This window comes from Gymnoscopelus braueri (assembly GCF_963280865.1).
Source record: "Gymnoscopelus braueri genome assembly, chromosome: 14".
Taxonomy (NCBI): Eukaryota; Metazoa; Chordata; class Actinopteri; order Myctophiformes; family Myctophidae; genus Gymnoscopelus; species Gymnoscopelus braueri.
Genome location: NC_137619.1, coordinates 46946558 through 46968449, shown reverse-complemented (window position 1 = coordinate 46968449; position 21892 = coordinate 46946558). Strand labels below are relative to the sequence as shown.

Genomic DNA, 21892 nt, shown 5'->3' with positions numbered 1-21892 from the left:
AAGTTATTTTTTAATTCCGGACTTTTACTTGTAACATCGTACTTCTACATTGCAGTATTGATACTTTTACTTAAGTAAAACATTTGAGTACTTTTTCCACCACTGATGAATTATTCAAAGACGTCTCACCTTTAAACACAACTGCAGCAATAGGATCAGGGTCTCCAAGCCTCTTCTTGGGGATGCCCTGGGCAGACTCCACCACCACACGCAGCATAGTCACTACGTTTTGGTCAGATTCTTAGAATCGCACCATAATCCTCCAAAAAGAAAAACAACTGCACTGCAGGAGGCATGAAACCATGTGAAACCTGAACAAGATGAGAGAGAGAGAGAGAGAGAGAGAGAGAGAGAGAGAGAGAGAGAGAGAGAGAGAGAGAGAGAGAGAGAGAGAGAGAGAGAGAGAGACCCACACACACACGCACGCACGCACGCACCCACACACACACGCACGCACGCACGCACGCACGCACGCACGCACGCACGCACGCACGCACGCACACACACACACACACACACACACACACACACACACACACACACACACACAGAAGACAAGAGTGGATTCCTGAGGACCTTCAGAGCCACGACCACATCAGATCTCTTGAACGATACCACCACCGTGTGTTCATTTTAAGAATGACAATCTGACGAAGTCGTTTGCTTCGACAGATTTACATGAATCTACAGATATAAAACAAACACTCAGTGGTGGAAAAAGTACTCACATTTGTCACTCAAGTAAAAGTATCAATACTGCAATACTCTGTTACTGTTACAAGTCAAAGTCCGGAATTCAAAATGTACCTGAGTAAAGTAGGCTATATTGGTATCAAATGTATTTAAAGTACTAAAAATGGCAGATCTAAGCTCACAATGCATTGCATGGTGACTCTGACGCATTGTGAGCTTGTAGACCTGCTATTTTCAAATGGCCGAAATGTATATGGCTGAAGTGGTTAATATATATTTTGCAATGAAAATCTAAATCTAGTAGTTAGTAACTCAAGTTTTCAAGTAATTTTATTTTAGTGGAGTAAAAGTATAATATTGGCCTCTGAGACGTGAGAAGAAGTGGAGTAGGCCTACAAGTAAAAGTAGCCTACTGAAAATTGGAAATACTCCACTAAAGTAGAAATACCTCAAAATTGTACTTAAATACAGTACTTGAGTAAATGTACTTAGTTACTTTACAGTAACACCACTGCAAACACTAAAGTTTAAAACTATGTTTTACTCAGCTATTTTAATCCGTGTCATGATCAGCAGAATTCAATAACACATAAACGTCCGTTTAGGTTAATTGAATTTGACCCAACTTTGCATTTATAGCTGTTTTTAGGACTTCATGTTTACATTTGGTCCTCTCTCTGTTGCATTAGATTCACGTTGCACAACTTCTTCAAATGTCTTTAACCACTTGAACCCTTTATACTTCACTGACCTGAGTCCTCCTGGGTCTATACTAGACCAATATTCCCATATATGGGCATATATCTCTGTATCTGTCAGTCCTTGTCCCTTTTATGCCCATATATGGAGATCGCTGAAGTCAAGTGTATATACCCAATTCCCATATATGGAGCTGACTGATTAGTTTAGGCCTGATGCCATGATGACACATTGAGATTAGACGACACCGTCCATATTTGGGCGTAGCTGCATTGAGAACTCCTTATATGGTTAAGCCTGAGATGACATGGTCCGCCGGCCCACCGGTTGGCTAGTCCTTCCCAGGCCCATAGAGAGAGAGAGTTGCATCACGCTTTGATCTCGCCGCAAAGCGGGATGTTGCCTCCTGTAGTTCCAAACATTGGATAGAACGAGAACTTCCATTCTTACAATGGGAGTCCACGCTAGTGTCGTCACTTTCATAGTTATATCACGCTGGCCCTCCCAAGCCAATTTTAGATCTATTTTATTGTTGACCAGCGGAACGGGAGGCAGCGGTTCCGGTAGGAGAAACAAAGGAGACTCTTTGTGTCTCCTACCGGAACCGCTGCCAGTCATCAAATTATTGGCTTAGGAATGCAACAAAAACAAAAAAATAGCCATGAATTCAAGTCTTCATGGGGTGACTAATCGATAGAAAAAAATATTTTTGGGGGTGAACTATCCCTTTAATATGAGAGATGGTCTCACTAGTATGTTTGGAGCAGTGATAATTGCCATAATTAATACAGAACCCAGGGAGCAGTTAGAGTTAAATGTCTTGCTTAGGGACACTTCAACACCGGGATGTGAACCAGGGCCCTTCTGTTTCAGGTCAGCTATGGCTGGCTGCTTTTCTCATCTCTGTATCTATTTCTAAGTGTTTTTAGTCCACTCTTTAGCCCCTTTTTGTCTCCGCCAGTATGGTGGAGAGTATGTTTTCGTCTCCGTCCTTCCGTGTGTGTGTCCGTCTCAGCCAAGCTAACATTGGTCAAGCTTCACGTGACACATGACAATATGTTGTCACCAATGCTTTGATTGGCTAGCGAGACGCATGATGAAATAAAAACCTATAAATAGGTGACGCACTTCAAAAAAATCATATAGATTTTTTTAAGTGAGCTCCATCAGCCAAGCTAACATTGGTCAAGTGACACGTGACAATATGTAATAGAAAATGTGCTCCTCGGAGCACAGGTCTCCGCCAGTACTGTTCCTGATTAATCCTGTCTTACCTATTTATATTACATATTGTCACGTGTCACTTGACCAATGTTAGCTTGGCTGATGGAAGCTCACTTCAAAAAATATAAATGATTTTTTGAAGTGACACACCTATTTATAGGTTTCTATGTCATCATGCGTCTCGCTAGCCAATCAGAGCATTGGTGACAACAATATTGTCACATGTCACGCGAAGCTTGACCAATGTTAGCTTGGCTGAGACGGGGGGACACACGGAAGGACAAGAACGAAAACATACTCTCCACCTCTGGCGGAGACAATCTGGCGGAGACAATAAATAGGTAAGACAGGATTAATCAAGAACAGTACTGGCGGAGACCTGTGCTCCGAGGAGCTCATTTTCTAGTTATTTCTTATTTCATTTTACTTTTTTTTTTTGCTTTGGAAGACCATTGTTTTCTTTTGTTTGTATAAGTGTAAAAACCTATAAATAGGTGATTTTTTGAAGTGAGCTCCATCAGCCAAGCTAACATTGGTCAAGTGACACGTGACAATATGTAATATAAATAGGTAAGACAGGATTAATCAGGGACAGTACTGGCGGAGACCTGTGCTCCGAGGAGCACATTTTCTAGTTATTTCTTATTTCATTTAAAAAAAAAATTTTGCTTTGGAAGACCATTATTTTCTTTTGTTTGTATAAGTGTCTGAGTACTCAGAAAAGCACTCTAAGTTGTATGTATAAAACTACTACGGGTAATAATCATAATAATAATAATAATAATAATAATTTTTGTTTGTTTAAGAGACTGATTCAATTAAAATATTCAAATGCCTTTCTGCAGTAGTGGAAAGTAACTAAGTACATTAAGTACTGTAGACTTACTACTTAAAGGTAGGGTAAGTGATTTGCAATTATTCAAATAATTGCAAAATGGGTCTATGTTCTGATAGTACTCGTTACTATAGAGTGTCCTGTCCATATAAGGAGTCTCCCATGTCTCTCCAGCTCTTTATTAAACAGAAAATGCATTTTCAGTGCTCTCTCCTGATTGGCTCAAATGTTGACACCTACCTGAAAATGTACTATATTCTGTTTACTAAAAAGCGGGAGAGACCCCTGTGACCGAACACACGCTCTGTAGTAATGATTACTATCAGAATATAGTACTTTAACCTTTTTTTAACAAAACAAAGAAAAAATACAAAAAAATATCACTTACCCTACCTTTAAGTACAATTTTGAGTATTTACATTGTCTTGAGTATTTACATCTCCGATCCAAATATTGTACTTTTACTCCACTACATTTATTTGAAAACTTTAGCTAATAGTTACTTTGTAGATTTGGATTACTATTACAAAACATACATTAACATATTTCGGCCATTTGAAAATAGCCGATCAATGAGCCGATCAATACAATGAGCTTGTACATCTGCTATTTTCAAAATATTTTTTATACATTTGAAAACTTGAAATGGGACTGCATAGTATACTTTTTTCTTTTGGTACTTTAAGTACATTTTGATTCCAATACTTTTGTACTTTTACTCAAGTACATTTTGAATTCCGGACTTTTACTTGTAACAGAGTATTTCTACATTGCAGTATTTAGTACTTTTTCTTAAGTAAAAAATGTGAGTTTTTCCACCACTCTTTCTGTATAATTTAATAACATAATAACCACAGACACTCCAGTCCAGGTGGTGGCGGTAACACACTGCTTATAGCAGGGTTGCCATGTACGTTTATTGTAAGCGACTTTGGGCTTGTTTTTCTGTAAAGTTGCTTGTAAATATTGGTTAGTTAGTTAGTTTTTGTTTTATTTGGGGTAGTTGCTTATTTGGGGCTTGTTTCCTAATGTCGTTTAAACCAGTGGTTTATCACAAGAACATTCTTATTCAAATAACGACATTACTGACCATTAAACGACTCCTAATTTGTTTTTCAAATTGTCCTCCAAGATGTATATATATATATATATATTTTTTAAATATTTAAAATATTTTTTTACATTTTCAAATAGCCGGTCTGAAGGGCGAAGGGGCTGGGGCTCGCTTCTTTCGGACTTGTTTTCATACTAGACACCGCGGTTGCTTGTTTCTCTCACACAACCTGGCAACGCAGGGACAAGATGACAGTAGAAGAAGTGCATCAGTTGTTCTGAAGACAACAAGTCATGTATCTATGTCCAAAAATAAACACAAACATGGAGTAAAACATCTTCATTCGCCTCGCAGAAAGAGCCACGTTGCTTGTAAGTTACATTAAATTGCTTTGTTTCCCCACAACACAGAGAGACAGAGAGAGAGAGAGAGAGAGAGATAGAGAGACACTGACTTCACACAGTGCTCTTATGTGTGGACACTTTGAAGCTAGCAGGCTAACGTTAGCTTTAAAGATAAACAAAGCTGGGTCCAATGTTTGAGGGTTGGTTTAGTGCAGTGGTTCTCACAGTGGGGGTCCGCTGGGACCCCCAGGGGTCCTTGAGGGGGGGTTCCAGCTAGGGGTCCCCATGCAGTCAAATGATTGATAGTCAGGAATCAAATGGACCCTTATGTGGTCTGTAACTCTGAGAGTGTATAAATGGAACCAAATGGACCCTTGCGGGTCCATTTGGTTCCATTTGTACACTCTCAGAGTTAGATTAACATTCATTGGGGTCCCAGAGATACAAATGTCATCAAATGGGGGGTCCATGGCCTAAATGCATGTCAAATTGGGTTCCTTGGAATTAAAATGGTTCAGAATCACTGTAGCCTTAAAATGAATATCTTATTTTGGGGGTCCCTGGCATATCTTTTCAAATGGGGGTCCGTGTGGGCTGCTAATGTATCAATTTGGGGGTCCTTGGCACGGAAAAGTTTGAGAACCACTGGTTCAGTATATTCATCATTTTATGAAATATTAAACTATACCTAAGCAAACTATCCCAGTCACTGACAGTCGACTTAAAGCTAGGGTTAGTGATTTTCTATGGTTAAAATAAGTGTTAAATAGCTCTATATTCTGATAGTACTCATTGCTATAGAGTGTTTGTTCAGTAACAGGAGTCTCCATGTCTCTCCAGCTCTTTATTAAACAGAAAATGCATTGTAAGGTCAGGATTCCATTTGTATCCAATCAGGATAGAGAACTCAGTCAGGATACAGATTAAGCAAGTGAAATTGGAAGTTATGACACAAAGAAATGAGCAGACACAATTGGAACTGAAACACTATCAACATGAAGCTGATAAATGGGTACTCTCCCTTGATTGGCTGAAATGTGGTCACCTACTGAAAATGAAATTTCTGTTTATTAAACAGCTGGAGAGACAGGAAGACTGAACAAGCACTGAACAAACACTATAGCAATGATCAAAAAAATAGTGCTTTCACCTTTTAACAAAAAACGTTTTGTTTTAATAACAAAAAATCATACCTTTAACTGTTTAAAAATGCTGTTAACATCGTCAGCTGTTTTGACTGTTTGCAAAGCCTCTATTGTTAGCAGTGGTAGAAGAAGTACTCTGAAGTAGCAATGCTGCAATGTAGAAATACTCTGTTACAAGTGAAAGTCCCGGTATTCAAAATTTACTTGAGTGTACAGTAAGTACAAAAGTATTGGCATCAAAATATACCAAAAGTAGTACTAGTTGTGCAGAATGTCTTGCAGAAAGTCTTTTGAAAAATAGCAGATCTACAAGCTCACAATGCATCTTCAAATGGCCGAAATGTATATAGGGCTGAAGTGGTTAATGTAGGTTTTGTAATAATAATCAAAATCTACAAAGTAACTAGAGTTTTCAAATAATTGTAGTTGAGTAAAAGTATAATATTTGCCTCTGAGTTGTAGTGGAGTAGAAAAGTGCTGACAATTGGAAACTATCTAGTAAAATAACCCTCAAAATTGTACTTAAGTACAGTACTTGATTGAGTAAATGTACTTTTTGTAGTTACTTAACACCACTGCTGCTTTTGTAAGAACATGAATCCAGTGTCAGACACTGAGGCCTTATGGCACATTATTTACATCATGTGTATGTTCATAATCCTCATCAAGTTTTAAGTGTTCATTAATATGCATTGTCAACAGTGGTGGACAAAGTATTTCACCCCAGTACTTTGAATCAAAGTAGAGATACTCATGGTCAAATATGACTCCACCTCGTTAAACTTAAGTGAAAGTTTCTCTGTCAAAATTGTACTTGAGTTAAAGTAGTCTACTGCTGCACTGGAGTACCTGCTTTTAAAAATACTTAAAGGTAGGGTACAGTAAGTGATTTTCTTTGGTTAAAATAAGTGTCAAATAGCTCTGTATTCTGATAGTACTCATTGCTATTTAGAGTGTTTGCTCAGTAATAGGAGTCTCCATGTCTCTCCAGATCTTTATTAAACAGAAAATGCATTTTCAGGTCAGGATACCAATTTTATCCAATCAAGACAGAGAACTCAGACAGGATACAGATTAAACAAGTGGAATTGGAAGTGATGACACAAAGAAATGAGCAGGCACAATTGGAACTGTAATACTACGCAAATGAAGCTGATAAATGGGTACTCTCAGCCCACCTGAACATTTCTGAAAAAATTAAAGAGCTGGAGAGACAGGGAAACCCCTGTTACTGAACACACATTATATAGCAATAATTACTATCAGTATATAGTGCTTTAACCTTTAACAAAAATCTTTTTGTTTTAACCAAAAAATAGTGCCGTAAAAAATCTGCCTCCGACATGTACTGGAGTAGAAGTATAAAATAGTGGGGGAAAAAATCTAAATACTCAAGTAATGTAAAATGTACCTCAAAAGTAGGAGCCTGAAATGACTTTTGTCTGACAGCTTTGTGGCCTCGACTCTACCCGGGGTGCTGCTGTCCGACTTGTGGACATTTAAAAGGGGACCAAAGTTCCAGAATTCAAGGTTTGTGGCCTGTGTTTGCATCGCCTTTCTAAACCCAAATAAAGGTACACATGATTTTTGGCCTTGATATCGCGCCCCTTTCTCTTGATTGGAGGTTAGAATTGACCGAAAAAAGTATTCCGTAGCCTGCATAATACTAATCTTTGTCACTGTTTCAAGGCGTATATTACATTTTCCCTTGTTAAACAGGCTATTTTCATCTGTTAAGAATTGAAGATGGATCAAGAATCGGACTATCATGAAAGGTATTAAGCCCTAATGAACAATGGGATGGTTTTTTTTTCTTTTTTTTTTGCCCTGAGAACTAGTGTTGGAAATATCTTGCCCACATGAGACCTAGCGTCCCTATTCTGGGGGCGAACATTATGTGAAAATAGCAGATCTACAAGCTCGCCTTGTGAGCTTGTAGATCTGCTATTTTTTGGCAAACAGATTTGACGTAGAGGGTAGGGAGTCTAGGACAAAGAGTAGGGGGCGTAGTATAGACCCCCAGTGGGGGGACACCGATCAGCAAAGTATGGCGAGCCCTAATGTTGCCGTTGTGATTTGTTCGATAGCCGATTCTACAGATTCTACCGAAGCGACAGTGCCGAGGAAGACGACGACGACGACGACGACGACGAGCCAGAGGATTCAAAGGATGACAATCCAAAAGTAGGCCTGTCACATAATTATTACATCATCGCCTATTCGCAATTATTTGACATAATCGCAATTATCTTGCATAATCGTTTCCATGTTGAAATTTTTTCACACATTCTCAAACATTGTCCAAAAACAGCAGAAATGGCTGATCTACAAGCTTACAACGCGTCACTTGTGACGCGTTGTAAGCTTGTAGATCAGCTATTTCGAAAATTATTAGATTAGGGATGCACCGAATGGAAAATTCTTGGCCGAAACCGAATACCGAATGTAGGAAAACATTTGGCCGAAAACCGAATACCGAAAGGCCGATTTTTTGTTTTTAAAATTATATATATATTTTTTTGTATCATCACTATAATGGGTTCATATTGAGATCAGTTATTTAAAACATAAATAACATATAATACAATATGTCTCAAAACATTAGCATGCCATACAGTTGAATTATTGCAAATTAAAGAAATATTAATTCAAGAAATTAAAACAAAATGTATTGAATAGCCACTTCCAACAAAAGGCAATATAATGTCTCTAGCTGAATTATTGCACATAGCCAAGGCTATTAATAATATTAGGCCTGCCACTGAGAAGTTACTTTCAGTTTCATTTGAGAAGTCACTTTCTGTTTCATCTCAGAAAGACACACACACACACACACACACACACACACACACACACACACACACACACACACACAATCACAGACGGAAGCGTTTCAGCAGGTGAGGTTAATTATCTTGCGCTGCGCATTCAGGCTCTTAACCAGCGCAGGTTAACCTACTACTATTACACCCTCTGACATGTGTGGATTCTAGTTTGGTTTATTCAAGATGACAACAGCAAAGCTTGGTTACAAAGTTAGTAGGCTATTCCTTCCTTCCTACTTGAGTTGGAACGGTGCTGTCGTGTGTGTGTGTGAGGGAGGTGCATGGTGTGGGGAGGAATGTCATCTGGGCTCAGAGAAGCAGCTCCTCCATACAATAGTGTGTTACCGATACAGACGCAACTGATGTATACTTTTCCCTACCTTCCCTTACCGATCGGATTGTGTTGTTTGTGTATGACTTCTAAACATTTGTGGATATTTTTTCGGCGTTAAAACCCTTTCGGCCGAAAGCCGATAATGCATTTATTAACAATTTTCGGCCGATATGTTTCGGTGGCCAAATATTCGGTGCATCCCTATATTAGATACTAGACCATACCCGTCGGGGGATATGAGCACCCAAAGTGCGTCATGGTCCGCTTGTTTCACGGATGTGGCAAAACCGGCACTTGTTTCACGCACATGATTTGGCAACCCGGGAGCCAGCGAACACAAAAACGCTAATAAACTGCTGCCATTTGGGGAAAGCGAAAAACGGGCTTCGGTGTTCCGTGCACATGGTAATGGTCAATGGCCGTGTGCAAATGCAGATCAATTGCTCCAGCCACTGAGGAGAACCGGGCAGAAGAGATTTTGGGGGACGCGCTCACTCACAGAGCTTTGTAGAATTATAGGAGGATGTCAGTAATTACTTTGTATACTTTTAGTTATTTGTCATGTCTGCCCTGTGCATTTTTTTGATTACGAAGCCTAAAAGGCAAACTAAAAGCCTAAAAGGCAAAATTCATGTGTTCCAATGTTCAATGGCCAAACACACAATGAAATCGTTAATCGCAATCATTTGAGTGACAACTAATCGTCATGTTAAATCTGTAACCGTGACAGCCCCGTCCAAAAGCAGACCTCACAGACGACACAGGAGACGACCTCGACCTCGTGCGACCCCCCCCCAAAGAAGAGACCGACGACGACGTGGAAAACGAAGGCGGCAGCATCGTGATGATGGAGAACACGACGCCAGACGACCCGCTCACACATCATCAGGACCGTAACGCAGACCGCCGCGAGAGCAGCACGGGCGCACCGCCGGAAACGGACGAGTCTGTCGCCGCCGCCGTGCTGCCGCCGGTGCATTGTTCCAACGGGCAGACGACGTCGTCCGTGAGCGTCCCCGGTTCACCCGACGACCCCCCGGCGAGCGTAGCGCCCGCTCGCTCTTCCAGTCCCACGCTCACCCTCTGCCTCAGCGATAGCCCTAAAAAGACTGCGGCGGCGGAGGCGCCAGCGGCGGGCACCCCCCCGCCCCCCGACGACGTGGAGATGCTGAGCCCCGACAGCCCCGTCCGCGAGAAATCTTCCAAATACAGCGATTCGGCCGAGTGGGACCAGGCGTGCCCTCCGGAGTTTGCCGAGATCAATCCCATGCACTTTCATAAAGGCAGTTTGGCAGACCAGTCTGCGGCGACTATGGACACAGAGGACGACGACGGCGAGACGCCGGAGCGGAGCGGACCACCGTCGACCGACGCCACTAGAGACCAGGCACGGGTGGCTGTAGAGAGGTACCTGTTACACGGTTGCTCTTAATTAGCGCAGTGGTGGGAAAAAGTACTCACATGTTTCACTTAAGGCGAGATTTAAAAGTCTCGATGGTGGGGGCCAGTTTGACATGGGAGGGGAGCGCATTCCATAATATGGGGGCTGCTACTGAAAAGGCTCGGTCACCTCTGGTCTTTAAACTTGAATTAGGGACCTCAAGTTTCAACTGGCACGCAGACCGCAGTGACCTAGGGGGGTTATACACCTGTAAAAGTTCAGATAGATACTGAGGTGCCAGGCCATTCAGTGATTTAAAAACAAATCTTAAAGTCAAGTTGTTGGTGTTGGTACGCTGACTCGTTGTGCTGCTGCTGTCGTCGTACACAGTGTTCCATCGGCGTCGGACGACATGGACAGGAAGTGGTTGGGGACGTCCATCGACCAGCTGAACAGAATGCCCCAGTGTGCTCCTCCTCTGTCTCACCTGAAGGTGGCGCCAAGTCACACCGTCACCATCAGGGTAAGCCATCACATTCACAGCCGTCTCATTTTGCAAGGGAACTTCCCAGTAAAGATATGGCCTCTTAGAACAGTGGTTCTCAACCAGTGTGGTCCTTGGGGGGGATAAAACTAAAAACAATGCCCCTTTCTACCAAAACTAGGAATGCGCGATATTGATATTGCATTTTTTAAGGCTGATATTCCCAATAGTACCGATATGTTGGCTGGTATATCGTGCATCCCTGTTCCCTGCCTACACCATAGTTGTTGGACGTCAGAGCTCATGCTGGAGCAACTACACGAACTTCCACCAAACACTTTCTACGATTTTAATTTTTTTCCCCAAAAAATCTGATATACAAGCTTGCATCGTGGCACAAAGTGAGCTTGTATATCTGCTATTTTTGAATAGCCAATGCTATAATCTAAAATGTCACTGTGCTTTCCCGGTGTGACTCAAATTATGGTTTAAAATCAAATCAACAGTGCTCACACGAATGAATAGATTCTGATTATTGGAATCATTATGTTGCTTTTGTTTCAGTTAATGTATTGTGTCTTATGATGATGTCTCCTTGTATTTGATTGGTTTTTAGATTAGTGTTATTCTATTTGGATAAGCCTCGCATACACAGGTGTTGAAAATTAACACTCAAACAATGCATCTGGTTTGTCCAATGTAATTGTGATGTCTGTGTCATTTAAAATAAACGTATAAACAAAACATTGGTGTATAAGGTTAAGGTGAGAGCCTGCCATGTTTTTTTTTACCCTGATTTTAGTTTTGAGCCTGTACAGGGAAATAAACTACAAAACCGGCCTAGAGTTTCATGCCCTTGTAAGTGGTTAACCCATTAAGACCGGGAACGCATCTGTGTCATTTTAAGATTTCTTTCTCTTCAAAAATAGTCTTATTATTAGTCATCATAGCCTAGTTTGTATTGAGTTTTTATTTAGTTTTCGTCAGTGAAAAAAGGTAGTCGACGAACATTTTTCGTCATAATTTTAGTCGACGAAATCAACACAGCTCCATGGTGCACAGAGTGCCGCGCTATGAGCTTGTAGATCTGCAATTTTTTGGGAAGAATCGTGAAAATTTGTGCAAATCTTTGAATATATATATATTTTTAAGCGAACATTTTTAACTCCAATATTTGCTTCTGAGGGGTCCCTGGAACAGCATATTTTGGCGGCCAAATACGTATCATTTTGGGGGTCCTTGACACGAAAAAAAGTTTGAGAACCACTGATATTACAGCAACATAAGTTTTTTCAAAAATCTCTTTATCTGGATTTAGAAGACATTTGTAGAACCCCCAGAAGCAAAGATTTGAGTAAAAAAAATCGCTTTAAAAAAATATATATATTCAAAGATTTGCACACATTTTCAAAAATAGCAGATCTACAAGCTCATCGTGCAGCACCTAGCTTGTAGATCTGCTATTTTTTTTAATGGGCTAAAGGAAGAAGTGGAGTGTAAAGAGCGAGTGAGGCAGAATGTAGGCTGTGTGGTGGTTCATGTCTGTATGTGTTGAGATGAAGACGGAGAGAGAAGGAGAAGGAGTCAGTGAAGTCATCCTCTTAGACCCCGAGGGCTTCACGTCACTAAATCTCTAGTCAGACTGTGTCCTCGGCTGTGAGTGCTCACCATGTCCTCTGGATATTAGCCCATTAACACATTGAGTGCCAGTTTTTTTTTAAAACAGGGTACAGTCAGTGCCTGGACTTTTAACCATTTTTGAACCTTTTTCAAGTAGTCACAAAATATTTTCAGTGATCACCGTCCTCACGGTGATCCCCTCATTACACACATAGAGGTCTCGTACAATCGGGGGATTTTTTTTTTAAACATTCGGTAATCCGTTCCATAGTTGCAGCCAGTTGAAAATAGTCAAAAATAGTCAAAAATACATAATAAAAAAAAAAAGTACACAGGAGCCGAGATACAGGCTTTTGAAGTCATAAGTTAACCAGGTGGATTAAAGTCTAAATCTTCGAAAAATGATATCTCCTGGTGCTGTGAAGGAAAAAATATATATATTGTAATTTTCTTTTTTTTTCTTTCCCCCCCCCAAAAACGGTTATAACCGTTTTTGGCACACCTCGTTTGGATTATGAAAAACGGCCCCGACCGTTTTTGGCACTCAATGTGTTAAGACCGGGAACGCATCTGTGTCATTTTAAGATTTCTTTGGCAATTCAAAGAATAGCAGATATATACATGCTCGTAGGGCGGCACCGAGTGCCAGTGCCACGCTGTGAGCTTGTAGATCTGCAATTGTTTGACAAAATCGTGGAGAATGTGCAAATCTTTGATTTTTTTTTACTCAAATCTTTGCTTCATGGGGGTCCCTGGAACAACGTATTTTGACATGGGGGTCCGCGACCAAATACATATCATTTTGGGGGTCCTTGACATGAAAAAGTTTGAGAACCACTGATATTATAGCAACGTACGTTTTTTCAAAAGAACTATTAGGATTTAGAAGACATGTGTGGAATCCCCCAGAAGCAAAAATTTCAGTTACACATGTTTGCTTTAAAAATATATTTATTCAAAGATATGCAAAAAAAAAAAAATAGCAGATATGAGCTTGTATATCTGCTATTTTTGAATAGCCAAAGAAATCTTACAATGACACAGATGCGTTCCCAGTCTTAATGGATTAGACACTTAAAGGGGAAGACCACCCATTTTCAATATTTAACTATGTCATTAATATAGCATAAAGGAGTTGTGTGGAAATAAGAAAAAAGTTCCCCCCTTTCTGTGTTGCGTTGAACTGGAGGATTGATTTTGGGTTTAACATTGCAAATTACACCGTGATGACTCATCATGGTGTAATTTGCAATGTTAAACCCAAAATCAATTTGGGTTTAACATTTAAAATTTTTAACATTTAAAATTTTTCTTATTTCCACACAACTCCTTTATGCTATATTAATGACATAGTTAAATATTGAAAATGGGTGGTCTTCCCCTTTAAGACAATGAATTGTTCAAATGAAAAACACTATTATCGTATCGTATTATCGTATTATCGTATCGTATCGTACTAGAATTATTATTACTTTTTAGTTTAATCACCTGCCTATTAATCGAGGATCATATTGCTGCCTTTTTACGCAGGTAACGAGGTTGTGTTTGAAATAAGTCATAGTTTTTTTTTCTTTTGACAGATTCATAGTTATTATTACCTTGCTAATTGGCTCTGTGAGATAATATTTAATATTTAGATAGATGATGTATGTAAATGTCACATTTAATATCACTGCCCAGTGCACTTGTTAGTGTTGAATAATCGTAATAATAAATCGTGACAGCTCTTTCAAAGGGTATTAACACTAGAATGGCAAACGCATCCATTCCTAAATATGTCACGTTGTCATATTATGACCCGCAAGGGTCCACTTTTACACTTTAAAGGTAGGGTAAGTCATGTTTCTTTGTTAAAATAAGTCTTAAATAACTCTATATTTTGATAGTAATCATTGCTTTAGACTAGACTAGAGTGTTAGTTCAGTAACAGGGATCTGCATGTCTCTCCAGCTCTTCAGTTAAGAGAAAATGCATTTTTCAGGCCGGGATACCACGCTCTCCAGTTGAGCCACCTCAACTCTGTCATTTTTTAAAACCCTTCTATGTCCCCCTTGCAGACAGATCTCCTCAGAGAGGGGGAGCCCGCCGTGCCGTACCCCACCAAGTTCAAAGACGCCTGGGATGACGTGTCTGTGAAGATGCCATGTTCAGAGAAGAACCTCTTCCCTATGGAGAGTGAGGTATGCTATGCTACAACCTCTACCCTAACCCTAGGTATTTTCATATTCATGGAAGGCCAATTGAGATCAAGCCCTCTTTTCCACTGATGCCCTGATTACACAATTAAACCGATACAAAATGACAAAAGATGACAAACATGGAGAACATAGAGATATCATAAGGTACACGTGCAGACAGATTTCAAAGTATTGTCGACAAGCTGTTCAAAGCGATCGAGTGAAATTTAATTCTCCAATAAAAACAAACGTGTTGTAGACAGTTCCACATGTGTGCGGCATAGTAAAGAAAGGCGGTCTTACCCAGATCAGATTTATAAGTGGTAATGTTTTAAAAGTGTTTTTAGGTATGGTGATTGATTACAAACTCTAAATGGTGATAAGCTGTTAAGATAATCAGGCAATTTCCTAAGCAAGGTTTTGTAGATGAAAGCAGTGCAGTGCCGTTCCCTCCTCACAGCTAGAACGTCTTCTCTATGCAGAGTGAGGTGTGCTAGTTCAGTGGTTCTCAACCTTTTCAGGCCGTGACCCCCCAAAATAGTCATATTTGAACTGGGGACCCCCCCCACCCTGATAAGCACTTTGAATGTAGGAGTTGAGGCATTACATTCACGGTTCTACAGATAAATATTGTGAAAATAGCCGATCTACAAGCTCACAACGCTTGTAGAGCAAATTGTCACTTCACTGTCACCTGGGGACCCCCTCAAAATCATGTGCGGACGGACCCCCCGGGGGGTTCCGACCCACAGGTTGAGAACCACTGTGCTAGTTCAATAAAGAGAGATGAACCTCTTCCGTGAGAGTGAGGTATGCTATATATAAACAATAAAGTTACACGTTTTGTCGACTAGACCGATGTCGTGGTACAAGTTTGTCCATTCTGAAAAACACATGTAAATACTGAATTTGAAAAAAAACAATGCCCCTTTATTCCAAAACTAGGGATGCGCGATATTGATATTGAAACCGATATCGTCTCTGTCGGGTGGAAACCTCATATGTCCAAAACTGTTACTTTTCAGGATTCAAATTCAAAAATAGCAAAAGTAGCAGATATAAAAGCTCAAATCGACATCGGCCTGTGGCCAGTCAACCCCCGTCCGCATGCGCAGTACTGCTCCCGTAAGATTGCATCGGGAAAACATGGCCACAGGCTGACATTTTAAACGATTTAAACGCTTATTTCAACCTGTAGGTTAGACTTTTCTTTGCCACTAGAAGTTAAAACCGAGCTGCGTGGAACCTCATCTCGGAGCTATATAGCGGAGGGAGAGGTTCCAAATGGGGCTACTGCTCCTGCACAATGGAGACCTTGCAAGGTGGAGCTGGGGTAGGAGGTGGGTTGTAGGAGATGGGACGCTCAACGCTTGGTCTGAAAAAGAGAATGACCGGTTGAGACCGCAGGCGGTACTATTTGTAAAACTGGAGCCCATCGCCTGATTGGCTGACAGCAAATTGAAAGCATCTTATTGGCTAGTAGAGCTCACGCTCTTAGAATTGTAAAATGGAAAGGCTTTGACAGCGTGGGAAAGAGAAAGTGACGTGGTCGAAATCCCCACGAGAGAAATGGAGTGCGGTGAAAGCTCGTGTGACACAGTAAAGATCTTCTTTATTGAACTTTGGCCCAAGCCTAAGGATGTCTTCCCTGAGGTATGCTGGGAAACGTAGATACCAGAGAGATGCTGTTCTCCTCATGTCCCAGGTTCACTTAACTATCAATGGGTGTTTATTCTATCGATAACTTTTTGGATTAATCGAATAATAAAGAAGCACGTTAAAATGGTTTTATTTTTTGTTGTATGAATTAACCCATTAAGACCAGGAACGCATCTGTGTGTCATTTTTTGATTTATTTGGCTATCCAAAAAATAGCAGATATACAAGCTCATAGCACGGCACAGAGTGCCGTGCTATGAGCTTGTAGATCTGCTATTTTTGAAAAAACTTGAACATTTTTTGATTATATATTTTTTAAAGCGAACATTTGTAAAATATTTAGTTCCAGGAACCCACAGAAGCAAAGATTTGAGTTACAAATGTCAGTAAAAAAAAAGAAAAAAATTCTAATATTTGCACAACTTTTCAGGATTTTTCTAAAATAGCAGATCTACAAGCTCATAGCGCGGCACTCGGTGCCGCGCTATGAGCTTGTAGATCTGGTATTTTTGAATAGCCAAGGAAATATAAAAATGACACACAGATGCGTTCCTGGTCTTAAAGAGTTAACAAATCAACCATACATCAAGGTATGCCCCTACGTGTGACACATGGTCAGGAATATTATCTTTTGTGTCATGTTTTCAGGATGGAAGTGGTGTCCAGAGTCGATGGGAGCTGATCCACACAGCCCTGGAGGGAGAGTTCAAAAGTTCTCTGGACGTTAGGGTGAGACAATGGACTGTATGTGAGGGGTGTTGTATGGGGGTGAGCTTGGCTTAATATACACGGGTGAAGTTAGCTCTCACTGGACCATCATTGGGTCATCAAAGCATGTCTCTGTAATAGGTTTTCATCGTCTTTTACTGCTACTGTATCTGTGTGTTTTTACCCAGAAGTCAAGACAGATTCAAGGAAACTAAAAAACAATTCCATAAACAACCACAGGGTGGCAGAGTCTGCCACAGTGACAGGCATGCTGGAGCGTGTGCTTTTATACTAGGCTCTAGGCTGTAACTACTAACTCCACTGTCAGTGGTGTAAAGTAACTTAGTACATTTACTCAAGTACTGCACTTAAGTACAATTCTGAGGTACTTTTACTTTACTGGAGTATTTCCAATTGTCTATACTTTTACTTCTACTCCACTACATCTCAGAGGCAAATATTGCACTTTTACTCCACTACAATTATTTGAAAACTAGTTACTATTCTATACCTAGGCTATTTGAAAATAGCAGATCTACAAGCTTACAACGCGTCGCGACGCGTTGTGAGCTTGTAGATCTGCTATTTTCAAACATTTTAGTACTTTTACTTTTGGTACTTTAAGTACATTGTGATGCCAATACTTTTGTACTTTTACTCAAGTAAATTTAGAATTCCGGACTTTTGCTTGTAACAGAGTACTTCTACATTGCAGTATTGATACTTTTACTTAAGTAAAACATTTGAGTACTTTTTCCACCACTGGCTGTAACTAGTAACTCCACTGTGAATACTGAAATGTTACTCTGCACACACAGGATGCCATACTGAGATACAACACAGCCCACGCAAAGAAATGGGACTTCACTGCGCTGAATCTGCTTTGCACAGAGGTAAGCAGCACAGACACGCATCTGCTTGATAAAGCATGTACTTTTGAATACTTCCGTATTTTTAAAAAGCAAGTACTCCAGTACTTTAACTCAAGCTCAGCTTTGACAGAGCAACTTTCACTTGTGGTTGAGTAATCTTTGACCAGGAGTATCTATACTTTGACTCAAGTATTTTTTGGGGGTTGAGTACTTTGTCCACCACTACGTACCAGGCTGCTACAAATGTTATTGAAGGTAGTTTAAGTGATATTTGTTTGCTAAGAACAAAACAATGATAGTAATCATTGCTATAGAGTGTTTTTTCAGTAACAGGGGCCTCCCTGTCTCTCCTGCTCAGCTAAATTTTCAGGCGGGTTGCCAATTTAATCAGTAAAGAGTACCTATTTATCCGCCTCAATTTTATAGTGTTCCAATTTTGTCTGCTCATTTCTTTGTGTCATCACTATTTCACGTGTTTATCCTGTGTCCTGTAAGATTTCTTCTCTATTATTGTGAGCGTTCTTTTATCGCGATAATAAGGAATATGGTCCCACCCTCCTTACTCATGCTCTTCAGTCTTCAGTGTTTGGCTGTTTGGCCCACCAGTGTGAATCCTCTCCTTCTGCTACTGGTACCAGTCTGCACTGGAGACTGGATGCCGAGGGCTTTCCAGTTAGGACACATGGACACAGAGCGTGACAGCAACAGCTGTTACAGGAGAGCCAAGAGAATGTCTGTGTCTCTCTCTCTCTGTCTAGCTCTCTCTGTCTAGCTCTCTCTGTCTAGCTCTCTCTGTCTGTCTGTCTGTCTGACTCTCTCTCTCTCTTAACCCATTAAGACCAGGAACGCATCTGTGTCATTTTAGATTTACAAGCTCATAGCGCGGCACAGAGTGCCGTGCTTTACTTTACTTATGTCGCTATAATTTCAGTGGTTCTCAAAAAATGTTCATGTCAAGGACCCCCAAAATGATATGTATTTGGCCGGAATGGCCGCCGACCCCCATCTCAAAATATATAGTAGATATGCTATTTTTGAATAGCCCAAAGAAATCTTAAAATGACACAGATGCGTTCCCGGTCTTAAGGGGTTAAATATACTCTCTCTGCACCCTCGTTCTCCCTGTCTCTTCTTGCTCTTCCTCCCACCTTCCTCCCTCTCCCACTCTCCCCCTCTCCTTCCCTCCCCTATCGTGATCTGTCTTTCTCTCTCTCTCTCTCTCTCTGTCTCTATCTATCTCGCCCGCCCACGCTGTACTCGGCCGTCTCTTGAAGATCCAGTGTAATGGCATGAAATTCAATCAGGACGGGGAGGGGGGGGGGACAGGGGGGGGACAGCACAGCGCAGCACTTTGATAACCACAGAAATGTTTGGGTCGGGGCTGACCGCCATCAGATCTTAACAAAGGTCGGCCCGCCTGCAACGCCATTTTTATGGCGTGGCGTCATAGACTGGCTAACATGAAGTCCCACATCCCTATAGAACAGTGGTTCTCAACCAGTGGTCCTTGAGGGTGTTCCAGGTGGTCCCCAGCTAAATGATGGAGAGTTGGTAACCAAATGGACCCCTTATAGATCTTTAACTCTTGAGAGCGTAAAATGAAACCAAATGGACCCTCACGGGTCCATTTGGTTTCATTTTACGCTCTCTAGAGTTAAATTATTCTTAAACATCTGCGTTACTTAATTAAAAAAAAAGACAAGAAGTCTACACAATTAGAGAATGTACAATAACTGTTATTTTGATCAATGTTTTGTGGACAAAATCTTATCCAAAGATAACAAAATATAAAAAATGTTGGGTCTTGAGAGTCTAAATCTCATCAAACGGTGATCCGTGGCTCAAATGCCGAATAAATAATGGACTTTGATATGAAAAGGGTTGAAAACCACTGGTATAGAAGCCATGCTTTCATTAGACCCTGTCCCTGTTAGGAGTTATATAACACACCTAGAGAACGGACCGGAAATCTCCCCCGCACATTCATGTCAATGAAGTTGCTCGCTCTGCTCATAGGTCCCTATATAGGGTTTGGGCCCCTCTGGTTTGATGACATCATCAGTGTCCTTTATGCCAGTGTTTCTCAAACATTTTCATGTCAAGGACCCCCAAATTGATCTGTATTTGTTGTTTTTTTTGTGTCGGGGGACCCCCAGGAATAAAATATTTGCTTAAAAACGTTTTTTTTTAAAGCAAAATTATAAATAAAAAAAATCCAAACATTTTGACGTGTGACGCGCTGTGAGCTTGTGTATCTGCTATTTTTGAATAGCCCAAGTATAAAATATGCATTATGTTTGTTGTGATGCTATGTTAACCACTTATGCTGGGTAACCCCTGGAACCACTGCATTAGCATGCGCACTAGTGTCCTTCATGCGCCGTCTACGTCATGAACTACCTCTTGTGTGCAAGCCCGTGAGTCCAGCCCATTGATCCGAGGCCCGTTTTGCCTGTGCATGGTCAGGGCCCGAGCTGTGGTCAAAGTTGCAGTGCCAGATTTGGCCACGTGGAAAGCTCTGCCTCACAAATCGTCCCCCCCGGTCCTGGGGGCTTGGTCTCACCTCCCTCCTTCTTGATGTTCTGCTACATTTAAAGGGATAGTTCACCCAAAAAAGTACTTATTTTCTGTCAACTACACACCCCACGAAGTCTTGAATTCATGGAGATTTTTTTTTGCTTTTGTCGCATTCCTAAGCCTAAGTGTTTTTTCAATTAGTTTTTACATTTATTTTTGGAAAATGAAAAAAATTAAATACAACAAAAAAAATCAAAAATCAAAATAGTTATCGAAAAAACACGTCCCCCTCACGAGGGCAGGATGAGTCACCAGAACCAAGGACGGGTGTTTTTGATGAATCTAACATGTTAAAAATGTAGTTTTAAGTTATAATGGGTTTGTAAAAGAAGGGGGCGTGTCTGATAAAATGAATATCAAATATCTAAATACTGAATCAAGCAACTTAAAAACTGTCTGGGGGGCTCACATAAGCCTGAGTAGACGATCAAATGACCCAAGTAAAACAAATCTGAGTACTTCTTCCACCACAGAGAGAGCCTATTTTCTCTCCCTAGAGGCCACTCATGTGCCTCTGTGTACAGTATTCAGACAGCCTATGTATAACCATCTACCGTGTCAACCAGCCACACCCTTTGAATCGACACAAAATCAATTTCTGAACGAAACCTAATTTGGGTGACTTGCATTTAGTCACGGCGTGTTGGCTTGCATTTAGTCCGGCTGGAAAGTTCACGGACGGGTTAAAGCCATTTTGAGAATGAAACGATTCTTGTAATGGAACCCTTAGAGTACGTTATGCTGATTACGATCCCACTCGCAGATGGATCGTCGAGCCAGATCTTTGTCCGCGGTTCTTCTTCCGCTAATTGCACGGGCAACGTCGGGAGTTTGCTTCTTTGGGCCGCTACACACCCCCCTCCCTCCCTCCCTCCCTCCCTTTCTTTGAAATAATTCCTCCAAGTAAGGCAGAGAGCTTGCTAGATCAATAGCTGCCTGAGCCATTTTTACAGCTCAATCCAATTTAATTAAGAGGGCCCATTAAATCTATAAGGATGCTAAGTAAGGCCATCAGGAAAGTGCAGGCTCCTTCCAGGGAGGAGAGCACAGTAGTGTGTTTGCATCAGCGGGCTGCTACTGTTCAGTCCACTCATGGCCTTCAGCGAGGATCCAGTTATTCCTCTCCCTCACTGCTCAGGCGTTTAGGCAAGGCTAGGCTGATGCTGACGGGCTCATGTGAGGTCAAGGCTTTGAACCAGTGGCGTGTTCTGGGTTCGGAGGGCACGCGATAATCATTCCCCGCACGACATGCATGCGTGGT

At 41.0% G+C, this 21892-nt stretch overlaps 1 protein-coding gene across 2 annotated transcripts in view; it reads left to right on the top strand.

Annotated features, from left to right (window-relative positions):
- The first annotated feature begins 4746 nt into the window (after window positions 1-4746).
- The window catches only part of LOC308100923 (poly(ADP-ribose) glycohydrolase-like), an 88354-nt gene continuing 71208 nt past the window's right edge, over window positions 4747-21892 (top strand). The window contains exons 1-9 of one of the 2 annotated variants that reach the window (XM_080450122.1): window positions 4747-4876; window positions 7444-7524; window positions 7714-7769; window positions 8082-8178; window positions 9884-10560; window positions 10925-11057; window positions 14696-14818; window positions 17123-17203; window positions 18001-18075. In XM_080450122.1, the coding sequence (XP_080306248.1) occupies window positions 7741-7769; window positions 8082-8178; window positions 9884-10560; window positions 10925-11057; window positions 14696-14818; window positions 17123-17203; window positions 18001-18075 (1215 nt within the window). In that variant the 5' untranslated portion in view covers window positions 4747-4876; window positions 7444-7524; window positions 7714-7740. The remainder of the gene's footprint in view (window positions 4877-7443; window positions 7525-7713; window positions 7770-8081; window positions 8179-9883; window positions 10561-10924; window positions 11058-14695; window positions 14819-17122; window positions 17204-18000; window positions 18076-21892) is intronic. The other variant, XM_080450123.1, reaches the window with a different exon arrangement.